Genomic DNA, 13,354 nt, shown 5'->3' on the forward strand with positions numbered 1-13,354 from the left:
TTGCTTAAATAGATCCAGAGGTATGTTAATCCCTCTGTCTAATGCCCACCTGTAAGATGCAAGAGCGCCAAGATGTCCTGCGGTGATATGGACCCATTTTCCTAATTGTGTTTCATTTTCCTCTCTGGGGGTGACCTTTAAAGCTTTTCCTTGAAGTTTGGATAATTCATCAGCACGGGCATTATACTCACGTTCCACAGAATCTTGATTCACATGGGCATCTACATGAAATACAGATACATTAGTACATTGACACCATTCCCATATTTGTTCCCATAATTCTTTTCCCCACACATCTTTGTCTCTAATTTTCCATTCGTGTTTCTTCCAAATTGGCATCCAAACTGCTAGGCCATTGGCTACGGCCCAGGAATCAGTATATATATATGACATTGGCCACCTTGTTCCTTTTGAATTACTTGATAGACAGCCACTAATTCGGCCCATTGGCTACTCTGGCCTTCACCAGAGCTTTCCAAAATAGTATTGCATGAAGGTTATAGGCTACAGCTTTCCAACATCGCTTAGATCCTATATATTTAGCCGAGCCATCAGTAAACCAAGCATGCTTCTTCTGCTCGGGGGTTAGAGAATCATATCCATTATTCCAAGAAACAGGTGATTGATCATAAGACTTTGGTGGTATATCAATATCATTTGAATGTTTTGGTAATTCTAATACCTTTTCATGCAAGGTGGAAATACCCGATCTGCCTGTCTTGACTCTATTTTGCAAATACCATTTCCATTTAATAATTGATGATTCTTGGGCATGTCCTATTTTATGTGAGGCGGGGGTCCCCATAATCCAACTCATAATGGGTATGGCTGGCCTCAATACAACTTCATGGTTTAAAGTTAAATGTTCTGTCTCTACCAGGGCCCAATATGCAGCCAATAATTGTTGTTCAAAAGGAGTATAATTTTGGCCAGCAGGTGGCAGTTTCGCGACCAAAATCCTAAAGGAACATTCCTGCCCTGTTGTTTTTGCCATAAACTCCAATCAGCATATCCATGCAAAACTGTAACTTGCAATTCCATCGGCCCTGGCTGTACAGGCCAAAGATCCAGGGCAGTTTGAATAGCTATTTTGGCTTCCTCAAAGGCTTTCGATTCTGTTTCCCCCCATTCAAATGCATACTTTTTCCGGGTAACTTTATACAATGGCTTCAAAATCTGACCTAAATGAGGAATGTGATTCCTCCAGAAACCAAACAACCCAACGAACTTTTGAGCTTCTCTTTTGTCCCTAGGAGGTGAAAAATCTAATATTTTTGCTTGGCCTTGGGGAGGATTTCTCTATGACCCTTATTCCAAATTATTCCTAAAAACTTCACACTTTGAGCTGGACCTTGAATTTTATCAGGATTAATCTCCCATCCCTTCTCCTTCATATGTTCTATTAGTTGAGTTAATCTTTTCTCTACCACCTCTTTATTCTCTGCCTGTATTAAAATATAGAGGTCAAACTCAAAAATTTTAGACAATCCTTGGGGTCTAGCCACACTCCTCCAGCTCCCCCATCACTTAATCTTACAAGCCAGGAGATTGCAGGCTCTCCTGATCGCTGTGAAAACCTACTAAGCAAATCAGTAATTTCTCTTTGGGAGTAATCTTCCGTGATTTCAGTCACCCGGGGTGGGTTAGCTCCCTCCTTTTCGGCTTTTCTCCTATCTATCGGCCGAGCTTCCCCGTCTACAACATCCGGAACATCTTCCTCTATTACTTCCCCCCACCTATCATCATCTTCATCCCAAATATCACCTTCCCAAGTATCAGGGTCCCAATTCATATTTGCTACAGCTATTACAGCATGCACTTTCCTTTTACTCACCCTTCAAATTTTCTACACACACTCCTCTCTCCTACATGCTTAAACTTCCTTGCCTTTCTTTCTAATGATTTAAAATCCCCTTAAAACCTGTACATATCTCATTCCTTTCTAATTCTGACCTAACACTTCAACAATCCTTCCCAACTTGCCCTCTACCAACCATATAACCTAAGTAATAAAGTATTCTTCTCTCTTTCCCTCTCCCATCCACGCACTGCTTTGAAGCTGCTGTTACCTGGGGAGGGAGAGGGGGAGAATGAAGGCAACTTTTCAGAGTCCTGCTGCAGCCTTTGGCTGTCTGGCTGCAAACAACCCAAAAGGGAGGGAAATGATGTACTGGTCGTATCCCCCCATTATCCCTGCTGGCAACCGGCCCATCCGTCGCACCCCAAACGAGAACCCCCAACACCCCCAATCCTCACTAGGTCCTGTACACTGTGACCAGGTTTTTGCGAGCGAGGAAAACGGAGGGTCCTCCCAACCGGGGACCTCTACCGGAGCCCGGGGCTCAACATTTCTCTTAAAGAAAGGCATTTATACAGCGAATCCTGTTCGTGACGCCAATTTTGTATTAATAGGATTTAGTGAGGTTCGGATTCGCTCCTATAAATGACACTCTCCAATGCACCAGAAAATAATAGGAAATAGATAATTTATTTAGAAGAAGCAAAGCACAGATAGTTTGAATTTGCATAGAAAGCATAAATAATAAGAACAATCAATAATATAGCACCGATCAAGAGAGTCGGTAATGGAAGAGAATACATCACCAATTCAAGGGAACCTCCAAAGTCAATCAACGGCTGGGAGCCCCGTTGCAGCCAGTACAAACTTGAATTGTGTAAAGATTTTCCCGGGCGAAGCGTCCTTCCCGCGGGTGAGGCTCAGCGGGCTTACAGGACGCAGTGTTTTTATATTGTTCTAAACAAAGAAGGCTTGGGGCCAAGAAGCCCTTTTTGATGCTTGCGCTATTCATGGTTTGTCCAATACACATCTGACCTTAGCCACGCTCCCATCCGCCTGAGGCTTGGTATTTTGTTTTTTAATAACATCACGTCTCACAAGGAGAGGAGCCAACCCTCCATGTCAACGTGACCTAGGAATGGCTAGTTCCTGGAATGCTAGGCCAAGAACACTCAGGAGATATGGAACGGTCATGACCGAGATTTGAACTGAACCTATTTATTTGAGTGATCTTATTAATTTAAAGGGGAATTTCCAATTTCCATTTCACTTGGCCTTAAGATCATGAGAATAATAGGTGAGGGGCAAAGGTGTGACATGAGTGTATATAGTGCGTATTTTGGTATACATACAACAATTGCATATACAAAGACATAAAAAGAACAAAGCAAGTAGTAGTATGGGGGTAGCTAAGGAATTAAAATACATAGTAGCAGTAGGAGATTTAAAAAGAAAATCATACCAATGATGATTAGTATCTGAGATCACTAAATGAGAAGCTTCGACTAGTCTTCCTGCAGCTATAAGAGTCTGTATTCGATGTTCATTTAACGCGCGTTGGTTGGACTCTAATAACTTTTTGATTTCAGTCGACTGATTCAAGATGTTCATAAGGGGATATAGAGATAGAGACACATGAGGTAGAGGCAAAGATTGGGGTACCCAAGCAAAATTTTTAACTAGGTTAGTGTCTGGTGGAAAGTAAAAATCATTTCCTTGCCAGCGTAGGAAAGATACATTGGATAAGCAACCAGAAAATGGAACAGTAGTAATATCTACAGATAGAAGGTCAGAGTGATTATTAGAGGCTATACAAACATATTGAGTAGATACTTCATATATCATAGAAAAGTTACTCACTGGGTATAAAGTTAGATCACACAAATTGGATGAATGTGAGAGAAGGCAGGGTTCCATCTGCCGAGTCATCATCCCACAAACAATCCCTCCATTAGTTACAACACAATCAGACAGAGTATGAGTTACATTATACCAATCTATATAGTTTCCATAGATATGAGGTAAAGCAAAGTATTTATGTAAGACAAAAGGTATTACATGAAATTGACACATAACAGTCCAAGTTTTAACTTGGTAGAGTATAATAGTTCCAGCGCACCAAAGTGGAGTGCATCTAGCATTCTCAGGTTTTTGCTTTTTCCATACATCTGACAAGTCAAGTATATCGTTCCATATGTGAGAGTTACCTTCCTGTAGTAATCTTTGGGCATTTTCCTTCTGTATGAGGGTATATAAGTTTTGCAAGGAACATTTAGTCCAATTAAATAAAACACCAATGTTTTTCATAAGGTGTAAATTAACGAGGATGCTATTATTAAAGACTTGTAAAAATTGGCCTTGATATTGTAATGTATTTTGGTGTGGCAGGATCGTTGTGGGTAACCATTGGGCATTCACAGTCAAAGCTTGAGAAACATCTTGTCCAGCACTGCGCAGTCTGCTAGCCAAGGTCTCAAGGTCTATAGAATTAACTATACCCAAACCAGTTCCTGCACCACCAAGTAATGTATCATACCAAGCTCTTTTTTTCCTGACACAACTTTCTAAAGAGGGAAAAGTTACATTATAATGAAACACTATTTTGTGTTGCAAGATAGAGGTGTTAGTACATGAGCGGGACACGAATTATTCCAGGGGTTTCGGAGTCACAGGTACAACCCATACTAATTGGTTTAGATATTCTTCATACAGCCCATTGGAGGTGTTACGACAATAAAAATATTTTCTGTCGTCCGCTTGTGATAGTGAGACAGTGTAGGTGGAGTTTACTTGTGTCCAATTATATGTTACAGATCTTAACCTTTTAGGAAAATATGGACTAGGTGGCCAACTTGTAAGGGTACAGGATATATTGGTACCGTTTGCTGCGGTTACAGTTAGATTAAAACTAGTTAAATTGATTCTCATTAGGGGAAATAAAGGGGCGTCCCAAACTTCTACGTTGAATGGGTATGACCAATTCATGATCTGGGTGTTGTTTTCACCACCGTAGATGGAATCAGTACGCGGTCCTTGCTGAGGATTTCCCACTGGAATACCTGGAGTCCATGCCATAGTTAGCGTATAGCAGGCAAACACTGTAAAACACTTAATTTCGCAAAAACATTTGGGTTAGTGGGACATGATACCACTTATCATCACCAGGGTATACTACTATGGCAGTATTAGTGTTTCCTTGTGCTATGAGCTCAGCTGGCCTTGGTCTATCAGATTGATGCTTCTTTATCCAAACTTTAGTACCATTATCACTCTGTATTTGTAGGGGGGTCCCATAATAAAGAGAAATAATATCTAGGGTTTTACAAGTGTTTTTCTGGGTAGCCCGTTTATAGGGGCAGGCAACTAATACCCAGAGTAGGTGTCCACACAAGTGCAGGCATATTGACACCCCTGACTAACAGGTAATGGTCCAATATAGTCTATTTGCCAAATTTGAGCAGGTAAAGACCCTCTAGCCAATTCTCCAGTGATTTTCTTCGGCACAGGCCGATGAGCAAATAATTGACATTGTATGCAGTTTTGTACTATTTGCTTAAATAGATCCAGAGGTATGTTAATCCCTCTGTCTAATGCCCACCTGTAAGATGCAAGAGCGCCAAGATGTCCTGCGGTGATATGGACCCATTTTCCTAATTGTGTTTCATTTTCCTCTCTGGGGGTGACCTTTAAAGCTTTTCCTTGAAGTTTGGATAATTCATCAGCACGGGCATTATACTCACGTTCCACAGAATCTTGATTCACATGGGCATCTACATGAAATACAGATACATTAGTACATTGACACCATTCCCATATTTGTTCCCATAATTCTTTTCCCCACACATCTTTGTCTCTAATTTTCCATTCGTGTTTCTTCCAAATTGGCATCCAAACTGCTAGGCCATTGGCTACGGCCCAGGAATCAGTATATATATGACATTGGCCACCTTGTTCCTTTTGAATTACTTGATAGACAGCCACTAATTCGGCCCATTGGCTACTCTGGCCTTCACCAGAGCTTTCCAAAATAGTATTGCATGAAGGGTTATAGGCTACAGCTTTCCAACATCGCTTAGATCCTATATATTTAGCCGAGCCATCAGTAAACCAAGCATGCTTCTTCTGCTCGGGGGTTAGAGAATCATATCCATTATTCCAAGAAACAGGTGATTGATCATAAGACTTTGGTGGTATATCAATATCATTTGAATGTTTTGGTAATTCTAATACCTTTTCATGCAAGGTGGAAATACCCGATCTGCCTGTCTTGACTCTATTTTGCAAATACCATTTCCATTTAATAATTGATGATTCTTGGGCATGTCCTATTTTATGTGAGGCGGGGGTCCCCATAATCCAACTCATAATGGGTATGGCTGGCCTCAATACAACTTCATGGTTTAAAGTTAAATGTTCTGTCTCTACCAGGGCCCAATATGCAGCCAATAATTGTTGTTCAAAAGGAGTATAATTTTGGCCAGCAGGTGGCAGTTTCCGCGACCAAAATCCTAAAGGAACATTCCTGCCCTGTTGTTTTTGCCATAAACTCCAATCAGCATATCCATGCAAAACTGTAACTTGCAATTCCATCGGCCCTGGCTGTACAGGCCAAAGATCCAGGGCAGTTTGAATAGCTATTTTGGCTTCCTCAAAGGCTTTCGATTCTGTTTCCCCCCATTCAAATGCATACTTTTTCCGGGTAACTTTATACAATGGCTTCAAAATCTGACCTAAATGAGGAATGTGATTCTCCAGAAACCAAACAACCCAACGAACTTTTGAGCTTCTCTTTTGTCCCTAGGAGGTGAAAAATCTAATATTTTTTGCTTGGCCTTGGGGAGGATTTCTCTATGACCCTTATTCCAAATTATTCCTAAAAACTTCACACTTTGAGCTGGACCTTGAATTTTATCAGGATTAATCTCCCATCCCTTCTCCTTCATATGTTCTATTAGTTGAGTTAATCTTTTCTCTACCACCTCTTTATTCTCTGCCTGTATTAAAATATAGAGGTCAAACTCAAAAATTTTAGACAATCCTTGGGGTCTAGCCACACTCCTCCAGCTCCCCCATCACTTAATCTTACAAGCCAGGAGATTGCAGGCTCTCCTGATCGCTGTGAAAACCTACTAAGCAAATCAGTAATTTCTCTTTGGGAGTAATCTTCCGTGATTTCAGTCACCCGGGGTGGGTTAGCTCCCTCCTTTTCGGCTTTTCTCCTATCTATCGGCCGAGCTTCCCCGTCTACAACATCCGGAACATCTTCCTCTATTACTTCCCCCCACCTATCATCATCTTCATCCCAAATATCACCTTCCCAAGTATCAGGGTCCCAATTCATATTTGCTACAGCTATTACAGCATGCACTTTCCTTTTACTCACCCTTCAAATTTTCTACACACACTCCTCTCTCCTACATGCTTAAACTTCCTTGCCTTTCTTTCTAATGATTTAAAATCCCCTTAAAACCTGTACATATCTCATTCCTTTCTAATTCTGACCTAACACTTCAACAATCCTTCCCAACTTGCCCTCTACCAACCATATAACCTAAGTAATAAAGTATTCTTCTCTCTTTCCCTCTCCCATCCACGCACTGCTTTGAAGCTGCTGTTACCTGGGGAGGGAGAGGGGGAGAATGAAGGCAACTTTTCAGAGTCCTGCTGCAGCCTTTGGCTGTCTGGCTGCAAACAACCCAAAAGGGAGGGAAATGATGTACTGGTCGTATCCCCCCATTATCCCTGCTGGCAACCGGCCCATCCGTCGCACCCCAAACGAGAACCCCCAACACCCCCAATCCTCACTAGGTCCTGTACACTGTGACCAGGTTTTTGCGAGCGAGGAAAACGGAGGGTCCTCCCAACCGGGGACCTCTACCGGAGCCCGGGGCTCAACATTTCTCTTAAAGAAAGGCATTTATACAGCGAATCCTGTTCGTGACGCCAATTTTGTATTAATAGGATTTAGTGAGGTTCGGATTCGCTCCTATAAATGACACTCTCCAATGCACCAGAAAATAATAGGAAATAGATAATTTATTTAGAAGAAGCAAAGCACAGATAGTTTGAATTTGCATAGAAAGCATAAATAATAAGAACAATCAATAATATAGCACCGATCAAGAGAGTCGGTAATGGAAGAGAATACATCACCAATTCAAGGGAACCTCCAAAGTCAATCAACGGCTGGGAGCCCCGTTGCAGCCAGTACAAACTTGAATTGTGTAAAGATTTTCCCGGGCGAAGCGTCCTTCCCGCGGGTGAGGCTCAGCGGGCTTACAGGACGCAGTGTTTTTATATTGTTCTAAACAAAGAAGGCTTGGGGCCAAGAAGCCCTTTTTGATGCTTGCGCTATTCATGGTTTGTCCAATACACATCTGACCTTAGCCACGCTCCCATCCGCCTGAGGCTTGGTATTTTGTTTTTTAATAACATCACGTCTCACAAGGAGAGGAGCCGACCCTCCATGTCAACGTGACCTAGGAATGGCTAGTTCCTGGAATGCTAGGCCAAGAACACTCAGGAGATATGGAACGGTCATGACCGAGATTTGAACTGAACCTATTTATTTGAGTGATCTTATTAATTTAAAGGGGAATTTCCAATTTCCATTTCACCTGATAATTCTGGAATTTGGCTACAATATTCCTTGGCATTTTCAATTTGGGATCTCTTTCAAATGAGGTGATTGGTATCTTTTTTTGATGACTAATTTATTCTCTGGCTCTAGGACCTCAGGGCAATTTTCCTTGATGATTTCTTGAAAGATGCCGTTCAGGGAGACCAATAATTCTTAAATGATCTCTCCTGGATCTATTTTCCAGGTCAGTTGTTTTTTTCCAATGAGGTATTTTATGTTTTCTTCTACTTTTTCATTCTTTTGATTTTGTTTGATGATGTTTCATATAGTCATTAGCTTCCACTTGCCCAATTCTAATTTCTAACAAATTGTTTTCTTCAGTTAGCTTTTGTACCTCCTTTTCCATTTGGCCAAGTCTACTTTTTAAGGAGTTCTTCTCTTCAGCGAGTTTCTGTGCCTCCTTTTCCATTTGGCCAATTGTATTGTTTAAAAAGCTGTTTCCTTCAGTGTACTTTTTTTCCATTTGGCCGATTGTATTTTTTAAGGACTCGCTTTCTATAGTCAATTTTTGTACTTCCTTTTCCAAGCTGTTGACTCTCTCTTGCATACCTCTCATTCTTTTTCCCATTTTTTCTTCTACCTCTCTTATTTGACTTTTAAAATCCTTCTTGACAACCTCAGACACTTGATACTTACTAGCTGTGTGACTCTGGGCAAGTTACTTAACCCTGATTGCCTCACCAAAAAGCCAAAAAAAAAATCCTTCTTGAGCTCTTCCAAGAAGGTTTTTTGGGCTTGAGACCAATTCATATTCCCCTTTGGGTTTCAGATGTGGGTATGTTGACAATGTTGTCCATTTCTGAATTTGTGTTTTGATCTTCCCTGTCACCATAATAATTCTCTACAGTCAGTTTTTGTTGTTGTTGTTATTGCTTTTTTGCTCATGGTGTTTCTCTTTTTCCTGGCTTTTAAGGTTGATCTCTGCTTCTGGGGCACAGGGGGCACTCTCCCAAGCTTCTTGAGCTGGGAACCAGGGGCCTGTCACTGGCTTTGTGTCCTGGGGCCTCAGGTACTGGCAACTGGAGGCTGTAGGGCTCTGGTAACTTACCTGTTGCTGAACTGGAGCTGGTGATGGTGGCTGCTGCGTGCTGAGGCCAGGTAGAATTTTTCTGCATTTCCCTGGGGCTAGACTGAAGCATGTGGAGGTCTGGCCACTGGGGGATGCCTGTCAGACTGGGGCTATGCCAAAGCATGGGGAGGTCCAGCAGCCAGAGGATGCCTGCCCATCCAGGGCTGCACTGAAGCACATGGTTCTCTGAGCTGGAGTCTGCCAGTTCCCTTGGCCATGCTAAGGTACCTGGGTGTCCCAGTGTTGGCATTTGCCTGCTCTACCATCCTGGTGCTCAGGATCTCCCACTGCTATGTTGAGGTAGGGCTTGTTGCTAGTTTGCTAGAATGCTTCCAGTCCTGGAGTGTGCTTCCCTTTTACCTGAGTGAGATGGAGCTTTCTTGCCAATCTTCCAAGTTTCTCAGGCTATGCTTTTTCTGCTGGCTCCACTATTCCATGATTTTTCCTGGGGTGCTATTTTGTGGTTTTTTTCAGAGGTCAGTATGAGAGAGGGACAATGATTCATTGCTTACTCTGCCATTTTGGCAATTTAGATCCAGAGAGGTTAAGTTACATGTCCATATTCACACAGGTAGGGAGTAGCAGAGCCAGGGTTCTCAGATTCCAAATCCAGAATTTTTTCTACTCTGCCATATTGATTTCCCAAATCCTCCTAACTGGATCAGATGTTAGCTACCCTCCAAAATGGTTGGCACCTCACCTGCCAGTCAATCTAGTACTTTGTTGTAGTTCTATATAGACACTAATGGGAAAACAGTGACATTATAGGTGTGCCCTGTCTTCAGAAAACTCAATTTACAAATAGCTAGATTTAAGAACTAGACAAGAGAAAGGATTCATTAATTCATATTATGAAAGTTCTCCTTGCTTTCTGAATTCTCAACTTAGAATTCAGCCCAGGTTTCCTTGAAATAGGAGCCTCCTGTTGCATTTTAAAAGACTAAATTTTTCATTGATTTTTATACAACTCCAGAAACATCTGGTGTGTTAAGTGAGCTACAACTGTGCCTTCCTCACCCACCCCTCTGTGTTAGCATTTTCATATCATGGGCATAGTTATGAAACAGACAAAATTTTTACTGCATTTACTCCTTGATGCTCATTTTCTGTCTCCATGCTTTTGTTTCTTCTACCCCTACCTAGCTTAGGGATTGTAGACTCAGATATCCAGGCCTGGAAGGGACATCAAAGGCTATCAAGGCCAGCCCCTCATTTTACAGATGAGGAAACTGAGGCCCAGGAGATGGTATGACTTGCTGGAAGTCATAGGCAGTATTAGGCAGGATTTTGACTGAAACCTTCTGGCACTGGCCTCCTCTTTTCACTTTGCCCAGTCTGTGTACAACTTCCTTCACTAATTGCAATTCCTAAGGCTTATGTAGCATTTTAGGGTTTACAAAACACTTTGCAAACATTATGACATTTGAGCCTCACAACAACTACATGAAGTTATTATTCCAGTAGGCTAGATGATGAGGGTATGGACCTGTGTAGTGGGAGAGGACAAGGCAGATGGGAAAAAGGGGAGAAAAGAAAGGAAGGAAGGAAGGAAGGAAGGAAGGAAGGAAGGAAGGAAGGAAGGAAGGAAGGAAGGAAGGAAGGAAGGAAGGAAGGAAGGGAGGGAGGGAGGAGGAGGAGGAGGAAGGAAGGAAGAAGGAAGGAAGGAAGGAAGAAGGAAGGAAGGAAGGAAGGAAGGAAAGGAAGGAAGAAGAATTATTAGCATCTCTATGTGCCACTCACTGTGCTAAGCTAAAATGGAGAAGATGATATAGGGATAGAATCATAGGATTTGGAAACTTTGGATATGGAGATGAATGTAGGTGGCTAGGAGAAAGTGTATCATACAGAAGCAAGGAGTGGGCCAAGGTTAAGGAGAATAAGCTACTCTAGACAGTTGCGAGAAAAGTATAATAAAAATGGCCCCTCTATCTACTAGCATACCTGGTTCTTCTTTTCTTTCTCTCACATGTCTAAATTAAACTAAACTATTGTTAGTGCTTAATGTGTGGCAAGAGCTCAATAAATTCGCAATTGAATTAAACCCTTAAATATCCAAATGCATTTCTGACACATGAGGAGAATAGGACTTTTCAGAAAGTTAGATGTTATGAAATAAGTTTTTCTTCCATCTTACCTAATTTCTAGTTCAGTGATTGACTTTTCTTAGAAGAAATCAGACTGGCTAGAACAATTCAGTTCTTGGCAAAAGTGTTTTTCCTCAGAGTCATTATGTCTGCAGTATTTGCAGGATTGAGGTTCAGAAGTTTACAAGCCTTGATAACCTGTGGCCAGCTTCTAACTTAGTCCTCAAGGGTGGGGGATGGGTGGGAGTATCTGTATAGAGTCTTTACAACCTTAGTGGGTTAGGGGAAGAAGGGGAGGGCAGAGTGTAGGCCAATTTGGGAAAAGACTAGAAACAGTCCTTGGCTTGCTTTGGTTTTCACTCTCCACCAGTGGAGGGTAATTTCTGAGCTTGGGCAGGTTAGGAAGAAACTTGAAAGTAGGTAGACTTTGGTCATCCAGGGATGGATACATGAGTGAAGGGGTCATAACTTGGAAACGTCTCAGTAGTTCTATCTATAATCCTCAAGTCTCTTTGTCACTTGGGTTGTTATAAGAAGGCCAAGGTCTCCTACTACATCCAGGGCCATCTCCAGTCATCCCGAGCTATATCTGGAGGCTGGACCCAGGTGGCTCTGGAGGAGAAAGTGAGGCTGGTGACTTTGCACAGCCCTGACTCCCTTACATCCCATTCACTTGCCACTCATGACATCATCTCCCTCCTTCATGGTCCTCTTGGAGAACACAGGACAAACAACAACAAGAAGACAGTTTTCCTAGGTGCACAACTTTCTGGACGCCCACCTGGCCGTATAAGGGCCTGGACCCAGGGAATCTTTTGACATGTTTCCCATATTTCCTCTACTCCCCCATGCCAAAAAAGAGTATGGCAGAATGAGATCCTGATTATAAAGCCCCAAGGTAAAAGAATATTTCAGAGAAAAGATGCAAGCCCTAGTCAGACAAGAATGGAGTGAACAGAAGGTCTAGTGGTGTGTCAATAGTAGGAGTGATATAAGAAAGGGACTCTTAATAGACACTAAGCACAGGACTCTAGGGGGGAGTCTTTCCTATCTTCCCTTCCCTCTCCCCTTTTTCAGCTTCCTTTTTGTATGTTGCCTTCCCCTATTAGACTGTGAGCTCCCTGAGGGCAAGGACCTTGCCTGCCTTTGTCTTCCCAGTACTTAGCACTCACATAATAGGTTCTTGATAAATGTGTCTTTGAGTGACTGACTGACCATAGAATTGAATTATAAGCTACCTCATGTCCTCATTTTACCAGCCCAAGAGACGTTCAAGATCTTACCCAAAGACACACAGAATATTGACTTTCTAATCAGTGTTCCTTACTGAGAGCCAAGGAATAAAAAATGAACTGGTCAGGAAAGGGTAGCCCCAGATTTCTGCAGGGAGAACTGTAGAATTAGAGCAGGATTCTGTGATCCTAAGGCACCTCCAGAGGTCACTGTAGTACATTTTCTTGCCTTCTGGAATGAGCCTGGTATTATCATGTCTTTAATGAAGAGCCTGAGGCACAACAAAGTTAAAGTACCACACCTTTAATTAGTTGAGGTGGGAAGTGGCAGTGGAAAATCTGCCTTGTCAGAGGGAAAGGATGAGCATCCACTGGTAAGAAGTGACATTCACTGAGTATTTTGAAGATTTGCAAAGTCTTTCACAGATAGCAAGCATCTCATATGATCCTCACAAATAACCCTGAAGGCAAATGCTACTATCCCCATTTTAGAGATGAAGAAGCTGGAGCAGACAGAGGTTAAGGGACCTA

The 13,354-nt window shown here is 42.1% G+C and overlaps 1 protein-coding gene across 1 annotated transcript; it reads right to left on the bottom strand.

The window, feature by feature from the left end:
• Positions 1 to 3,215: 3,215 nt before the first annotated feature.
• Positions 3,216 to 6,534, bottom strand: LOC144458198 (uncharacterized). The gene is made up of 2 exons (XM_078156846.1): positions 5,397 to 6,534; positions 3,216 to 4,906 (listed from the first exon to the last, which is right to left on the bottom strand). Exons 1-2 carry the CDS (start codon positions 6,386 to 6,388, stop codon positions 4,876 to 4,878), a joined length of 1,023 nt encoding a protein of 340 aa, XP_078012972.1. The 5' UTR covers positions 6,389 to 6,534; the 3' UTR covers positions 3,216 to 4,875.
• Positions 6,535 to 13,354: the final 6,820 nt, after the last annotated feature.

Source organism: Phascolarctos cinereus, unplaced genomic scaffold (genome assembly GCF_003287225.1).
Source record: "Phascolarctos cinereus isolate Bilbo 61053 unplaced genomic scaffold, phaCin_HiC Scaffold_726;HRSCAF=1367, whole genome shotgun sequence".
Lineage (NCBI taxonomy): Eukaryota > Metazoa > Chordata > Mammalia > Diprotodontia > Phascolarctidae > Phascolarctos > Phascolarctos cinereus.

Coding starts and splice junctions, on each gene's coding strand:
- LOC144458198 (XM_078156846.1), bottom strand. CDS start 6,388: ATGGAATTGCAAGTTACAGTTTTGCATGGATATGCTGATTGGAGTTTA. Junction 4,907..5,396: donor GGCGCTCTTGCATCTTACAG/GTGGGCATTAGA, acceptor TGCGAAATTAAG/TGTTTTACAGTGTTTGCCTG.